General features: G+C 57.7%; 1 protein-coding gene across 2 annotated transcripts; it reads left to right on the top strand.

Annotated features, from left to right (window-relative positions):
• The first annotated feature begins 1,596 nt into the window (after positions 1–1,596).
• On the top strand, positions 1,597–16,678 carry RNH1 (ribonuclease/angiogenin inhibitor 1). Of its 2 annotated transcripts, none has more exons than XM_068975870.1 (10): positions 1,597–1,688; positions 8,545–8,650; positions 14,261–14,431; positions 14,544–14,714; positions 15,068–15,238; positions 15,322–15,492; positions 15,578–15,748; positions 15,916–16,086; positions 16,225–16,395; positions 16,519–16,678. In XM_068975870.1, the coding sequence occupies exons 2-10, from the start codon at positions 8,565–8,567 to the stop codon at positions 16,604–16,606; spliced, it is 1,371 nt and encodes a 456-aa protein (XP_068831971.1). In that variant the 5' UTR covers positions 1,597–1,688; positions 8,545–8,564; the 3' UTR covers positions 16,607–16,678. The 2 variants fall into 2 exon arrangements, with proteins under 2 accessions (XP_068831971.1, XP_068831970.1); XM_068975869.1 differs by lacking the exon at positions 1,597–1,688 and adding an exon at positions 6,395–6,427.
• Positions 16,679–16,684: the final 6 nt, after the last annotated feature.

The raw sequence follows: 16,684 nt of genomic DNA, 5'->3' as shown, positions 1-16,684 counted from the left end.
ATGGAAACCAGAAGACAGTGGAATAACATCCTCAGAATGCTAGCAGAAATAAAAGCCAACTTACACTTCTACACCCAATGAAAATGTTCCTGAAAAAATAAAGAATGTAAGGAAGTTTTCAGAGAAAAAAAAACTGGCAGAATCCATCGCCAGGAAGCCCACACCAAATGAAATACTAGGTGCTCTCCAGGGAGGGGAAAAAAAAGGGACCCCATTTGGAAGTTCAAAATGCTAGGACTGAAGAGGGCCTGGTTTCAATCCCAGGTCAGGGAACTCAGATCCCACAAGCCACATGGTCAAGAAAGAAAGGTAAGGACTCAACCAGGTGAATCAGGAAAGTTAAAACTGACGACAATGACATAACTCCCAGTGAACTCCACAGGCCCCTACTGTGGCCAGCACACTCTGGGAGGGGTCCAGCGCATGCGTGGTGGCGACCTGCTGTACTCAGCTTTGTGGGGTCTCTCAAAATCGCCAAGCACAGGTGAGAAGCGCGGGGGAGGTCCTTCTAGACCTTCCTTTCCCTCCTCAGGAGTTTTACTCAGATCTCCATTTCATCTCCTTCAGCTGGGCACCACTTCTTCCTTTCAGTCTGCAGACAGCTGGCCACGCTCCTCACCAGCTCCAGTCTGCAGGTCACCCTTCTGGGCCTGGCCTTCCCCTCCATCAGGGAGTTTCCTTCCATGAGCGATTTCTGTCTGTTCTGCTCAATGTTGAATCCTCAGCACCTACAACACACTCAGGCATGCAGGAGTCAAGGAATACATTTAGGTTAGACACTGAATTATTACCATTCATTGCCTATGTTCGGAGAAGGCAATGGCAACCCACTCCAGTACTCTTGCCTGGAAAATCCCATGGACGGAGGAGCCTGGTAGGCTGCAGTCTTTGGGGTCGCTAAGAGTCGGACATGGCTGAGCAACTTCACTTTCACTTTTCACTTTCATGCATTGGAGAAGGAGATGGCAACCCACTCCAGTGTTCTTGCCTGGAGAATTCCAGGGACGGGGAAGCCTCGTGGGCTGCTGTCTATGGGGTCGCACAGAGTCGGACACGACTGAAGCGACTTAGCAGCAGCAGTAGCAGCATTGCCTATGTTAGATGAATAGATGACACCCATAGATTACAGATTTTTTTAAGTTACAAAATTGCCTCTTTCTTTCAAAACCACTGTCTCTGTCTTACTCTCCAGCTCCAGTTGTCAGAATCCTGAGATCCAGACTTTGCTCCAAGTCAGAGAACTGACCCGCTGACGTCCCGGGCCCTGCGAGGCTTCATCCTCCCTTCACGTGTGCTGCGGGCCTGAGGATCAGGTCCAGCCCACTGGGGGCGTGACTAAGTCGGCCCCGCCCCCGACACAGCGTGAGGCCCGCCCAAGGCCCCGCCCCCGCCTGGTGCCGCGGACGCGAGGCCCCGCCCCCACCCTGCGCCCCGCCCCAGCGCGGGCCCCAACACTGAGGATCGGGTCCAGCCCCGCAGGCCCCGCCCCGACGCAGCGTGAGGCCCGCCCAAGGCCCCGCCCCCGTCTGATCCAGCGGACGCGAGGCCCCGCCCCCGCCCTGCGCCCCGCCCCAGCGCGGGCCCCAAGGCAGCCCCTCGGTGGGAAGTAGCAGTGTTCCTCCGGGCGTGCAGGCTGGAGACAGTCCGTCGTCGTGTCTAAGTCAGTCACTCCTGCAGTCTATCAGCAGGTGGGCCAAACAGATGACTGACCGGCCCGAAGTCAGTTCCCACCGACGCAGCTTTGGTCTTCCTGTGTGTGGACGTGCGCCGGGCGCCACTGAGGTTACGCAGCCCGGGGAGACGCGCGCTTGCGAGAAGGGGCTAAGGGTTCGCTAGGTCGGGTGCCCCCCCGCGACTGAAGAACTGACGCTTTTGAGTTCTCTCGGGGCGGGGCCCGTGAGGCGGACCCCCGCGAGAGGAGCGAACACCGGCGCGCTCCGATGACGTTACGGCGCCCGAGTGCGCCCCACGCGTGCGCGCCCCCTGTGGGCCCTCCTCCCGGGGCACGCTGGGAGCCCCGACGCGCGGCGCTCAGTCTGCGCCTGCGCGTTGCCTCTTGTCTTGCTCCCGCGTGATCGTGGGATCCGCTCTTTGGGATCCTGCAAGTTACACAACCGAGGGCTGGCCAGTCATACTTTCCTTCTCAAGTTGAGTAACCCCCGACCTTATTCCCCGCAGAACCGACCCTGGGAAGGACAGACAGCCCTGGTAGAGCGCACTCGCCCGGGTGGCGCCCAGCCTTGTGCTGGGCCTTGGGGTAGCCACCCGGCCTCGTGCAGCTTTGGCCCGAGGCCCTGGGAGGTGGGCGGGCAGCTCCCGTGGGGAAGAGAATGACGTAAGTGGGACAGCGCCTCGGTGGCTCTGGGCTCAGGTTGTGACAAGGGCTAGCTGAAAAGTGTCAGCCTGTGGAGATTGGTTGCGGATATTGAATACGTCTGAACAGTTGTTACAGTTAAACGCTCCGGGAAACAAACTCACTCAGAAGGACAGCGTGGATAGTGGAGTGCAGTTTAGTACACCAGCGGTCAGAGGCAGAGTCTCCTCTTTAGCTAGGGACCCTGCTCGACTTCTGTGAAAACCTTATATATCTTAAGTGTACTGCTCAAGCCCACATCCCCAAATTCCTTAACCCTAGCCTGGACAGTGTTAATGGGAGATACAATCAGGTTGCAGCCATGATTCATAATCAGAAGGGGCAGCTGGTTATACACTGTGCTGCCGCTGCTGCTGCCAAGTCGCTTCAGTCGTGTCCGACTCTGTGCGAGCCCATAGACGGCAGCCCACGAGGCTTCCCCGTCCCTGGGATTCTCCAGGCAAGAACACTGGAGTGGGTTGCCATTTCCTTCTCCAATGCATGAAAGTGAAAGGTGAGAGTGAAGTCGATCGGTCGAGTCAGACTCTAGCAACCCCATGGACTTCAAGGCTTCTCCGTCCATGGGATTTTCCAGGCAAAAGTACTGGAGTGGGTGCTGTTGCCACACCAATGGGGCCGTAAAGATTACAGAGGCGATTGACTACATAGGGGATTATTGCATTCTTTTTGGCCATGGGAAATCTTGGTATAGAATCTGGTGTTTATCAGTCCGGGAGTACAATTGGGCCTTAGGTATGTTATCCCCATGGCTACCAGGCACATAGTCCAAAGTTCACTGAAAATGCAAGATGGAGTTTCCTTCTTTCTCAAGATGGAGTCAGCTCGGCGTGTCCCTCTCCTCCTCCACAGTGACGCGCGGTGGCCACGGCGTTAGCTGCTTACGTGTCTGTCCACATACTTACGTATATCCATGTATACGCACCTGTTCTTTGTTGTGCAGTTGCTAAGCCGTGTCTGTCCCTATGTGACCCCGTAGGCTGCAACACACCAGTCTTTCCTGTCCTTCACCATCTCCCAGAGTTTGCTCAAACTCGTGTCAGTTGAGTCAGTGATGCTATCCAACCATCTCATCCTCTGTCTTCCCCTTCTCCTCCCACCCTCAATCTTTCTCACCATCAGGGTCTTTGCAATGAGTTTGCCCTTTGCATCATCAAGTATTGGAGCTTCAGCATCAGCCCTTCCAATGACTATTCAGGGTTGATATCCTTTACTATAGATTGGTTTGATCTTGCAGTCCAGGGGGCTCTCGAGTCTTCTCCAACACCACAGTTCAAAAGTATCAGTTCTTCAGTTCTCGGCCTTCTTTATGGTCCAACTCTCACATCCATTCATGACTACTGGGAAAACCATAGCTTTGACTACACAGACCTTAGTCAGCAAAGTAATGTCTTTGCTTTTTACTACACTGTCTAGGTTTGTCATAACTTTCCTTCCAAGGAGAAAGTGTCTTTTAATTTTGTGGCTGCAGTCTTTGTCCGCAGTAATTTTGGAGCCCAAGGAAAGAAAATATGTCACTGTTTCCACTCTTCCCCTCTATTTGCTATGAAGTGATGGGGCCGGATGCCCTGATCTTAGTTTTTTGAAAGTTGAGTTTTAAGCCAGCTTTTTCACTCTCCTCTTTGACCAGCAGCAAGAGGCTCTTTGGTTTCTCTTCACTTTCTGCCATTAGAGCGGTATCATCTCCATATCTGAGGTTGGTGCTATTTCTCCCAGCTTGTACTTCCTCCAGCCTGGCATTTCACATGATGTGCTCTGCATAGAAGTTAAATAAACAGGGTGACAATATGCAGCCTTGCCATACTCGTATTTGGTATGTCACAGACCCTCCCGTGTGTGCCCATGAAACTTTTAGCCAAGACAGAGTCTGCCACCGAGCCCTGTGAGTAGCTTAGCATCATTGCCCTTTGACCTCCAAGGAGCCTTTCTGTTCGTGTTAGGGGCGGTCTCTTGGCTTCTAGAATGAGGAATATGTGGTTTAGGCGGGGGCCCAGCCTCCTCCCTTAATTGTCCTGCTTTTCTTGTCTTCCAGTTTCCTCCACAGGGAATGAATCTCCAGTTGCTTTACCCTGGGGGTGGAAGGGGGGCATCTACCTTCTTGCCGTGGTCAGAAGTCTGAAATGTGCCTTAGGGGGTTAGAATCGAGGCATCCACAGGCGGATTCTTTTCAGATTCCCAGCTCGGCCTTTTCCAGCTCCTAGAGGCTGCCTGTCTCCACCCTCAAGCCCTCAAGGCTCGGCGACTCCAGCTGCTGCTTCCGTTGTCGCTCTCCCTCTCTGATTTTGGCTGGTCTGCTTCTCTCTTATGGATCTTTACGATGACGTGGGCCTGCCCAAGTAGTCCAGCATAGTCTCCCCATCTCAGGGTTCTTAACTTGGTCGCATCTGCAGAGACCCCTTTACTAAGGTGACTTGCAGCTTTGGGGATTAGGGCATGGGCGTCTCGGGGCTGTTATTCTGCCTGCTGTTCCTTCTGTCTCCTTTTCACTTGTAGAATGGAACTGTGTGCACAGGAGCAGTGGGAGCGCGCGCACAGATGTCAGACCGTTTTCTTCTGGAGGATGAGAGCTTGGGTCTCCATTCCCTAGGCTGCTGTGCTCGACCCTGGCAAAAGCGGAACCCCATCCGCCTGCCCTCCCCACCCCGTGTCCCCCCCACCCCCTGTGTGTCCCCACCTTACTGTGTCGCCCCAGGTATGCCATGTGAACTCCAACGCACGTGAGTAATAAACACACCGCCCTGAAGTTTCCTAACGATCTTTGCTGAAGGCTGCCGTGCAGTCACGAGGGTGGGCCAGGTCATGACGCGCGTGGTAAGGCCAAGAGGGGAGTGAGGCAGGTGTGTTGTGACGCTTCTACCGTTTTCCTGATGGACGTTTAGACTGTTGCAGGTTTGGACAGTTGCAAAACGCTGTAGACACTTTGAACGTCTCCTTGGCTCATGCGTGAATATTCCTCTTGATTGACACGCAGAAATGGAGGGGTGTGTAGTGCTTACCTAAGCCACGCTCCACATTTGTTACCTGAAAATCTGGGCTTGCTTCATGGTGGATCTCGAGCCAAAAGACACAGACAAGCCAAAGATGGGAGCAGAAAGGCTCTGTTATTCAGAGCGAGTGAGGAGGACCCCGGTGCCCTTTCCCATAGCGCTGTCTCCCGCCAGGGTCCAAGGCTTGTGTGATTGGCGTCAGGAGGGTCGGAGGAGGTCATCTCCACCCCTTCCGTCCAGTAGGTCCGGTGGCTGAGACCGCGGGCTCGTCGTCACCAGTGAAACAGAACCGAGAGTCTTTACAGCTGGTGTACCGCCTTCGCTGCTGTTAGTTCTCTCGCCTGATAGCAGTGTTGGTTTCCCCTTAAGACCAATTACTAAGACCTGTTTAAGAGCCAGGATCCTGCCCAGGCTTAGATCACGAAATGGCTTTGGCCAAAATGGCTTCTCGTGTGTCAGGAAAGCCGTGCCTGTTTCTCTTTCCCGGGACACCCTACCATGTCTGTGTGTGTGCGTGTGTGCACACGCGCACCCCCCACCACGCCTGCTTACACACACGCGCATTTCACATGCATTTCATCAGCCAGGACAAATATCTTTTACGAAGTGTACCAGGCATGTGATTTCCGTGCTCTGGGAAACGCCCACGTCCGCCTGCGGGAGGGAGGAGGCAGAGGGAGCCCCCGTCGCGCGGCTCCGCGGGGTGGTCGCGGCCCCCCGCGCCTGCGCCCGCCTGCTCGGGCGCTCCCTCCCCGCGAGGCGGCCTGCCCCGGTGCCGGGCGGCAGAGTGGAAAGTCAGCCAGGGACGGCGGGTTCCACCCGGGAGCTCAGCGGGAAGCGGCGCAGCCTTGCTCGGGGGCACAGGCTCGGCGCGCGTCTCGGAAGGACCCCGGGCCGGGCGGGGAGGGCTGCGGGCCCGCCGTGGGGTTTCGCGTGGGCGAGCGCCGGCCTCGGGGCAGCCCGGCCCCGGCGCCGCCAGGCCCCGCCCCCGGGGCCCCGCCCGGGCCGTGACCCTCCCTCGCGCCTGGCGGAAGAGGCGGCTCGGCCCTCGAGTCTGCGGCGGCTGGAGGTGAGATCCGCGGTCCGGGGGGAGCGGGGCGCCGCGGCATTTCGGGGTCCTCCGGCCACCGACCGCGGGGCGGCTGACTCCTGGGCCCGAGGAAAGGCGCGGGCCGGGGGCGTCGGGAGTCCTCTCCCTAGGGTGGCCCCGGCCCGCCCCTGCGCTCACCCCAGGCCCCCGGACACATGCGGGGCCTCCGGCGGGCGTGGAAGGCGGCGGCGGCCCTGGGTGGCCCCGCACGGGCCGCGGCGCGCCCCCGCTCCCTGCCGCCCCCGGCGCCCCGCAGAGGTAACCGCGCGGCGCCGCGGGGAGGCTGGGCCGTACCCGAGGCGGAAGGGACGCAGGCCTGTGTCCGGCGCCGTCTTGCGCAGCAGCTTTTAAGTCGCCGCGCTTTTAAGCGTTAATTCGGGGCCGTTGTTGAGGTCGTGGGCCGTGACTCGGCCAGGGAGCAGGCCGGCTGGTGGGAGTCCTGGTTCCCAAGGAGGCCGTGGGCGGGACGCGTTCTTGTTCCTGCCCGGATCAGGCAGCCTCACCGGGGGCTTGTGAGGAGGCTGTACACACAGCGTCTTTGGGGATGTTTATACTTTCTCATGGATTTTCAAAGGGATGGGTGTCCATTGGAGGCTACGAAGCCCCGGCGTCAACGGAGGAATACTCAGCAGAAGTCGGGTCAGGGCTGGGGCGTCTCAGCTGCTGGGATCTGCTTCCTACCAGCGAGAGGCGAGAGCCCTCCTGTCAGGCTGGGAGCCAGGCAGCTGCAGGGCGAGGGCGCAGGTGGGGGAGCAGTGTTGGTCCGTGGGGCCTGGGACCGCCTGCTGGCCCCCTTCCTGGGATGACAGGACTCTGAGTCAGGGCTGGGCCGGCCACACCCTGGGCTGGGGGTGGGGTAGGTCTGGTTTTGCTCTGGGCAGTGAGCTGGGTGGCCTCTCCAGGGATGGCCCGTCCCGTGATGACGTGTGGAGTGGCCCGGCACCCGTGCCCTGGCCTCAGTTTCTTAGCAGGTTCCCTGCCAGGACGCGCAGACACGAGTCTGTGACTCTTGCCTGACTGTTAGCGCTAGAGCTCTCCCAGCAGGAAAGGAATGAGAGCCTTTGCCTGAGCTGGCTTTCTGCCCACTGTGGGCTCCGTCAGCCTGCAGATGGAGGGGCGTCTCCCGTTGAGCCAGGCCGGGGAATCTCACATGGGCCTGGGTCACCCTGTTTCCGGAGACCTGGGAAGGCATGGGTTCCAGGCTCTGGTCTTCACTGAACGGTTGCTCTTTGTATGAAACCCACTCCCTGCCCCGAACCCAGGCAGCCCCCCAGCTCCTGGCTCGCCATGGGCTCCTCTCCTGCGGGCCCCGCCTTCTGGGCCACAGGCAGCAGCAGCTCTGCGTGGCCCTCCTATCCCAGACCTGCTGGCCAGAGGCCTCCCTCTGCTCAGCCTCCTTGGTGAGCTGGCTTCTCGGGGGCAGGTCCCCGGGCTGAGTCAGAGTGAGGTGGAGGGCATGCCCTGCACCGATTGCCAGCGCCCGGAGGGATCGTGGGAGTAGGCGCCCCGGGTGGCTCCTCGAGTGCACCCTCGAGTGCAGGTCACTGGGCCTGGGGTCCCCATCCCACCTGTCCAGGGCCCCTGAAGCCGGTGCCCCTGAGGAGCTGCTGGTGACCACAGGCGCCTGCCCCCCCGTGCAGGGGCTTCGGGGTGGGGAGGGCCCAGGTGCGTCCTGGGAGTCGGCTCCAGCCCCTGTGCCCCCAGCTGAGTCTCCAGGCCTTCTGGCCCACAGGCCCCCTCCTCCCCCCTGCCCTGGCTCAGGCAGGGAAGAGGCAGAGCTTTGGGTGGCAGGCTCGCGTTTCCGCTTCCTCCTGTGCGGGTGGTGCCCAGGAGGCTGCGAGTGGGGGCTGGGGTATGAGAGCCGCCTCTGCTCCCGCAGCGGCGCCCCGAGCTCTGCGGCTTGTGGTGTCTTTGCCAGGGAGCCCCCTCCCACTCCTGATCCTGGCGGTGAGGTGGATAGAGGCATGGAAGCAGGGAAGCGCGGCAGGCGGGAGCCTCTCCTGGGGCCCTGTGGGGTGCTGCCCGCCAGTGGCTCTGGCCCGTCAGACCTTGAGAGCTTGGCTGAAATGTTTTCCTATTTCCCCTGCCTCTGCCAGGAAACCCTTCACTTCACACCATGAAGCTGGACATCCAGTGTGAGCAGCTGAGCGACGCCCGCTGGACGGAGCTGCTGCCTCTGATCCAGCAGTACGAGGTGGTCAGGTAAGACCGCCGTGCCCGCCGACCTGGGGGCCCACCCTTCCGGCCGAGCTGAGGCCCCAGGTCACGCCATTTGGAGAAAGTCGAGGTGTCAGTCGCTCCGTTGTGTCCAACTCTCCGCGACCCCGTGGACTGTAGCCCCCCCAGTCCTCCGTCCATGGGCTTCTCCAGGCAAGAATACTGGAGTGGGTGGCCATGCCCTTCTCCAGGGGATCTTCCTGACCCAGGATCGAACTTGGGTCTCCCTTGTTGCAGGCAGACTCTTTACTGGCTGAGCCACCAGGGAGACCCTCGCGCTTGTAGACGCGTGATACAGACCTTGCGTGTTTTTCTGCGGCGTGAAGTATTACTCTCTTTGTACTTTTCCAGCCATTTGAAGGTAAACTCTGGAGAAGGCGATGGCACCCCACTCCAGTACTCTTGCCTGGAAAATCCCATGGACGGAGGAGCCTGGTAGGCTGCAGTCCATGGGGTCGCTAAGAGTCGGACATGACTGAAGCGACTTAGCAGCAGAAGGTAAACTCATTCTGGCTGGGCCTGCAGGTCAGAGTGTCCCCTTCCCCTGAGCATGAAGGTGCTGCAGCCTGCTCCTGGGGCAGTGTGCCCCCTGCCCTCCCAGGCTGTGGCCGAATCTGAGCCCAGACTCGCCCTCTAACCCAGAAGTTCCTGAGGTCTCACAAGCAAGAGACAAGAGCCTGTCTGCTTCACGTTTCCCTTTTGGATTCATTGAAGTAGTCTTAGGTTTACGGAAGAGTCACCAAGACGAGGCAGGGTCCCCTGTGCCCCATCACCTGGGGCGCTGGTCAAGGTGAGGCGCCGACACGGCCTGGGCTCACGTCACCGGCTTGTCTGAGTGCGTTGTGCAGCCCCCACGGCCCCTCCCATCTGTGATGGCCTCTCTGTCCCCCTGGTCTTTGGCTGCCTGACGGTGGGGTCTGCCCGCTGGGGCTCTGCTGAAGGTCCTCTGACGCCTTCCTGTGGTTGAGTCACGTGTCTTTGGGAAGACAGCACAGTGGCAGTGTGTCCTGCCTGGCATGCTGTGCCGCGGGGGCATTGTCCGGGTGGTGCCACACGGTCACGCCCGGTGGTCGCCGTGGCTGCTGATGAGGGGGTCTTGCCGGTTCTCGGGGTGAGACACCTTCAGACTCTGCTGACACTTTGCTTCTGCTCAGAGCTTTGCCCACGTGTCTTTGCATCTGTTGGTGGGTCGTGCGAGACAGCATTACTGGGACTTTGTCCAACTGGGGTTCTGATTTCTGCATCCCTTCCACACTTATTGATTGTCTTTTCCGGGTGAGAGCTGGCATCCCTCCCACCTGTGTCGACTCGATTGTTTTCGTACTTGCGTGGCAGTGGTGCTGGGTCGCGCTCTGGCACGTTCCGCGCTGGCCTCCCCGGGACCTGCAGCGGGGCCGTGCCCTCGAGCTGTTCCGTCTGGAGGACTGAGAAACCTCCAGGTTTGTCTCCTGGAGGTGGACAGGCGCTGTACCCACTGCCTGTGGCCCGTGGAAGCTGTGGAGGCACGCGTCCCTCCGTGTGCCGTTATCTTCAGTTACCATCAGTTTCACGAGATGATCCACTCACTTTTTTCTCTCTCATCGTAAGATGTGTTGTGACCTACGTTGTTCAGTGTTGGCCCAAGTGAAAGGTTGTTGCTGAGCCGTGAAAGATGCCAGGATTCTTGGCCTCCGCAGGAGAAGAATTCAATCCAGGGCCAGTGACGAGGCTTGATCACTCAGACCTTTTGTGTGATAAAGTTTTATTAAAGCACAAAGGAGACAGCTTCTGAACAGACATCAGAAGGGGGCAGAAAGAGTGCCCCCCTGCTAGTCTGTAGCCGGATGTTATATAGCTACTAGCAGTCTGCTAATTAGAGAAAGGGCTTCCCTTGTGGCTCAGCTGGTAAAGAATCCACCTGCAATGCGGAGACCCGGGTTCGATCCCTGGCTTGGGAAGATCCCCTGGAGAAGGGAACCCACTCCACTGTTCTGGCCTGGAGAATTCCATGGACTGTAAAGTCCCTGGGGTCGCAAAGAGTCAGACACGACAGGGCGATTGTGCCCTCCAAGAGTCTGCTTCCCAGTCCTGTGTAGGTTCTGGCAGCTCAGTGGTGGGGTTGATGGTGACCTCCTCCGAGAGGGCTCACGCCATGCCCAGGCCTGCTGCACCCAGACCCCCTGTCCCTGCGGCAGTCCACTGCTGACCTGTACCTCCAGCGAACTAAAATGGACTGGAGTGGGTGAATTTAACTCAGATGACCATTATATCTACTACTGTGGGCAGGAATCCCTCAGAAGAAATGGAGTAGCCATCATGGTCAACAAAAGAGTCCAAAATGCAGTACTTGGATGCAATCTCAAAAATGACAGAATGATCCCTGTTTGTTTCCAAGGCAAACCATTCAGTATCACGGTAATCCAAGTCTATGCCCCGACCAGTAACGCTGAAGAAGCTGAAGTTGAACGGCTCTACGAAGACCTACAAGACCCTTTAGAACTAACACCCAAAAAAGATGTCCTCTTCATTATAGGGGACTGGAATGCAAAAGTAGGAAGTCAGGAAACACCTGGAGTAACAGGCAAATTTGGCCTTGGAATGCGGAATGAAGCAGGGCAAAGGCTAATAGAGTTTTGCCAAGAGAACGCACTGGTCATAGCAGACACCCTCTTCCAACAACACAAGAGAAGACTCTACACATGGACATCACCAGATGGTCAACACCGAAATCAGATTGCTTATATTCTTTGCAGCCAAAGATGGAGAAGCTCTATACAGTCAGGAAAAACAAGACCGGGAGCTGACTGGCTCAGATCATGAACTCCTTATTGCCAAATTCAGACTTAAATTGAACATAGGGAAAACTACTAGACCATTCAGGTATGACCTAAATCAAATCCCTTATGATTACACAGTGGAAGTGAGAAATAGATTTAAGGGCCTAGATCTGATAGATAGAGTGCCTGATGAACTATGGAATGAGGTTCATGACATTGTACAGGAGACAGGGATCAAGACCATCCCCAAGAGAAAAAAATGCAAAAAAGCAAAATGGCTGTCTGAGGAGGCCTTACAAATAGCTGTGAAAAGAAGAGAAGCAAAAAGCCAAGGAGAAAAGGAAGGATATAAGCATCTGAATGCAGAGTTCCAAAGAATAGCAAGGAGAGATAAGAAAGCCTTCCTTAGCGATCAATGCAAAGAAATAGAGGAAAAGAACAGAATGGGAAAGGCTAGAGATCTCTTCAAGAAAATCAGAGATACCAAGGGAACATTTCATGCAAAGATTGGCTCAATAAAGGACAGAAATGGTATGGACCCAACAGAAGCAGAAGATATTAAGAAGAGGTGGCAAGAATACACAGAAGAACTGTACAAAAAAGACCTTCATGACCCAGATAATCACGATGGTGTGATCACTCACCTAGAGCCAGACATCCTGGAATGTGAAGTCAAATGGGCCTTAGAAAGCATCACTACGAACAAAGCTAGTGGAGGTGATGGAATTCCAGTTGAGCTATTTTCAGTCCTAAAAGATGATGCTGTGAAAATGCTGCACTCAATATGCCAGCACATTTGGAAAACTCAGCAGTGGCCACAGGACTGGAAAATGTCAGCTTTCATTCCAATCCCAAAGAAAGGCAATGCCAAAGCATGCTCAAACTACCGCACAATTGCACTCATCTCACACGCTAGTAAAGTAATGCTCTAAATTCTCCAAGCCAGGCTTTAGCAGTACATGAACCGTGAACTTCCTGATGTTCAAGCTGGTTTTAGAAAAGGCAGAGGAACCAGAGATCAAATTGCCAACATCCGCTGGATCATGGAAAAAGCAAGAGAGTTCCAGAACAACATCTACTTCTGCTTTATTGACTATGCCAAAGCCTTTGACTGTGTGGATCACGATAAACTGGAAAATTCTGAGAGAGATGGGAATACCAGACCACCTGACCAGCCTCTTGAGAAATCTGTATGCAGGTCAGGAAGCAACAGTTAGAACTGGACATGGAACAACAGACTGTTTCCACATAGGAAAAGGAGTACGTCAAGGCTGTACATTGTCACCCTGCTTATTTAACTTCTATGCAGAGGACATCATGAGAAACACTGGGCTGGAAGAAGCACAAGCTGGAATCAAGATTGCCAGGAGAAATATCAATAACCTCAGATATGCAGATGACGCCACCCTTATGGCAGAAAGTGAAGAGGAGCTAAAAAGCCTCTTGATGAAGTGAAAGAGGAGAGTGAAAAAGCTGGCTTAAAGCTCAACATTCAGAAAATGAAGATCATGGCATCTGGTCCCATCACTTCATGGGAAATAGATGGAGAAACAGTGGAAACAGTGTCAGACTTTCTTTTTGGGGGCTTCAAAATCACTGCAGATGGTGACTGCAGCCATGAAATTAAAAGACGCTTATTCCTTGGAAGGAAAGTTACGACCAACCTAGACAGCATATTCAAAAGCAGAGACATTACTTTACCAACAAAAGTCCATCTCGTCAAGGGTGTGGTTTTTCTAGTGGTCATGTATGGATGTGATAGTTGGATTATAAAGCTGAGTGCCGAATAATTGACGCTTTTGAGCTGTGGTGTTGAAGACTCTTGAGAGTCCCTTGCATAGCAAGGAAATGCAACCAGTCCATCCTAAAGGAAATCCTTCCTGAATGTTCATTGGAAGGACTGATGTTGCAGCTGAAACTCGAGTACTTTGGCCACCTGATGTGAAGAACTGACTCATTGGAAAAGACCCTGATGCTGGGAAAGACTGAGGGCAGGAAGAGAAGGGGACGACAGAGGATGGTTGGATGGCATCAGCGACTTAATGGACATGAGTTTGGGTGAACTCCGGGACTTGGTGATGGACAGGGAGGCCTGGCGTACTGCGGTTAATGGGCTTGCAAAGAGTCGGAGACGACTGAGCGACTGAACTGAGCTGAATTAGAGAAAGGTGTCCCAAAACTCAGAGACTGGCACCAGGCCCCTCACCCACAATATGCATTGTGAGAGAACGTTGGCACCTGGTGAGTCATCCCGAGCCATAAAACAGTTAACAGAAATCTTGAGGAAAGGCAGGTTTCCAAGTAAGGACATCGTGTCATCCACACAGCTTAAGAGAACCTTCGTGTGAGTAACACATACTGGTGTCAGGCAAGTGGGTTCTGAGTCTTAGGCAGAACCAACTTGAAGACAGTCTCGGGTGAACACAGTTCATTAACATAGCTCAAGAGAACATCTGCGTGAGAAAATTGCAGCAGCTCAAGGCTGAGAAAAGTCCTGCAGGAACCAGGTGTTGTCATAGCAACACAGAGTTTTAAAAGTGACCTTTTGTAAAATTTGTGTGAAGGTGAAGTCGCTCAGTCGTGTCCGACTGTTCGGACCCTGTGGACTGTAACCTACTAGGCTTCTCCGTCCCTGGGACTCTCCAGGCAAGAACACTGGCGTGGGTTGCCATTTAATCTGACATTTGCAGTTTGTTTCCTGCTGCCGCTTCAGAGAGAGAAAAAATGTCTGACCCTTGCAGCCTGTTTGTTCTGTTCAGAGCCCCGTGGCCTTCCGGCCTGTTGCTGTCACAGGACGCTCCCCGTCCGCTGTGTGCAGTGACGGTGTGTCTGCCCACAGGCTGGACGACTGTGGCCTCACGGAGGTGCGCTGCAAGGACATCGGGTCCGCGCTGCAGGCCAACCCGTCCCTGACGGAGCTCAGCCTGCGCACCAATGAGCTGGGCGACGGCGGCGTGCTCCTGGTCCTCCAGGGCCTGCGGAGCCCCACCTGCAAGATCCAGAAGCTCAGGTGCGCCGCCCGTCATTCCTGCCCTGGGCCCCGAGTCTCCCACAGCGGCGGGTGGCTTGTCTTCGTAGGGGGCTGGCTGGCTCTCGGGCCCCCTGACGCCCCGTGTCTCCAGCCTCCAGAACTGCTGCCTGACGGAGGCTGGCTGCAGGGTCCTGCCGGGCGTGCTGGGCTCCCTGCCCACCCTGCGTGAGCTGCACCTCAGCGACAACCCACTGGGGGATGCCGGCCTGCGGCTGCTCTGTGAGGGGCTCCTGGACCCCCAGTGCCGCCTGGAGAAGCTGCAGTGAGTGTGCCTTCCCCGGGGCCCTGCATGGCCTCACCACCCCGGGCACCCCCAGCCATTGTGTGGCGTGTCTGCCCTGGGCAGGCTCCCTCCCAGTTCATCACCTGCAGGGAGCTTTGAGGCAGCCCAGTGGCCCTGGGGAGCCTAGATGGGGTCAGTGTCAGTTGGAGGAGGCTGAGCCCGACAGGCCCAGCTGGGCCAGGTCTCTACCAGGGAGACAGCCCCCGGCCCCTGTGCTGTCCCGCTTGGGAGCCCACCAGCCTCTGCTGTCTTCATCACGGGGGCGGGGGTAAATGAGACCCAGACGGGTGTCCTCTGGGCCAGGCTCAGGGCTGACCGCTGCCCGCCCCCAGGCTGGAGTACTGCAACCTAACAGCTGCCAGTTGTGAGCCCCTGGCTGCGGTGCTCAGGGCCACGCGGGACCTGAAGGAGCTCGTGGTGAGCAACAATGACATCGGCGAGGCTGGCGTCCAGGTGCTGTGCCGGGGCCTGGCAGAGTCCGCTTGCCAGCTGGAGACTCTCAAGTAAGCTGTGGTTGGGAGTGGAGCAGGGCGGGGCAGGGGCGGGGCGGGGGCTCCCCAGCTCCCGGCGCCTCTTGTGCCCCCAGATTGGAGAACTGTGGCCTCACGGCGGCCAACTGCAAGGACCTGTGTGGGATCGTGGCCTCCCAGGCCTCGCTTAAGGACCTGGACCTGGGCAGCAACCGGCTGGGCGACGCGGGCCTGGCGGAGCTGTGCCCCGGGCTGCTGAGCCCCAGCTCCCAGCTCAGGACCCTGTGGTGAGTCCGTCCCCGGGCGGGGCGGGCAGACGGGCACCCCTGAGCGTGTCAGGGTCTCTGTGTTGACGGGGACCCCACCCCGCAGGCTCTGGGAGTGCGACCTCACCGTCAGCAGCTGCAGAGACCTCTGCCGCATCCTCCAGGCCAAGGAGACTCTGAAAGAGCTGAGCCTGGCGGGCAACAGCCTGGGGGACGAGGGTGCCCAGCTGCTGTGCGAGAGCCTGCTGCAGCCCGGCTGCCAGCTGGAGTCCCTGTGGTGAGGGGCCGCGGGTGCTTGGGGCCGAACGGGGCGGGTATGGGGGCCGACAGCGCTGGGTTCCGGGGGGGCTGGCCAGGAGGGTGCCGTGGTCGCCCGAGAACGGGGCGCGCTCGGGGGACCCCAGAAGTGCGGTCCGAGGCAACTGCAGCCCCTGCCGCCCTCAGGGTGAAGTCCTGCGGGTTCACGGCCGCCTGCTGCCAGCACTTCGGTTCCGTGCTGACCCAGAACAAGCGCCTCTTGGAGCTGCAGCTGAGCAGCAACCCGCTGGGCGACGCGGGCGTCCACGTGCTGTGCCAGGCCCTGGGCCAGCCGGGCACTGTGCTGCGGGTGCTCTGGTGAGTTGCTGGGGGGGGGATATGTCCACCGGGGCTGACGGTGGGGACGCCCAGGACCTAGACCCCCTGGTGCCCCACTCTCGGGTGGCCGCCTGGGGGCACGCCCTCCACCTGACCGCAGCTCCACCCTCTGCCCAGGGTGGGCGACTGTGAGCTGACGAACAGCAGCTGTGGCGGCCTGGCCTCACTCCTGCTGGCCAGCCGCAGCCTGCGGGAGCTGGACCTGAGCAACAACGGCCTGGGCGACCCTGGCGTCCTGCAGCTGCTGGGCAGCCTGGAGCAGCCTGCCTGCGGCCTGGAGCAGCTGGTGTGAGTGGCCGTGGGGTGGGGGTGGCGGGGTGTAGGTGGGCAGGGACAGGCAGGTGAGGTGTGAGGGGGGGTGGGGCGCTCGGCTCCTCTCACCCCGTGCCCCTCCCCGCTCCTCCCCTGCAGCCTGTATGACATCTACTGGACCGAGGCGGTGGATGAGCGCCTGCGGGCCGTGGAGGAGAGCAAGCCCGGCCTGCGGATCATCTCCTAAGCCCGGTCCCCCACCGGGCTTTAACTGAGAAAAGGTCAGATCAGCTCATTTCTGGCAGAGAACTTTAGGCACTTTATT

Source organism: Capricornis sumatraensis, chromosome 8 (assembly GCF_032405125.1).
Source record: "Capricornis sumatraensis isolate serow.1 chromosome 8, serow.2, whole genome shotgun sequence".
Taxonomy (NCBI): Eukaryota; Metazoa; Chordata; class Mammalia; order Artiodactyla; family Bovidae; genus Capricornis; species Capricornis sumatraensis.
This window is presented reverse-complemented; position numbering and strand designations above follow the sequence as displayed.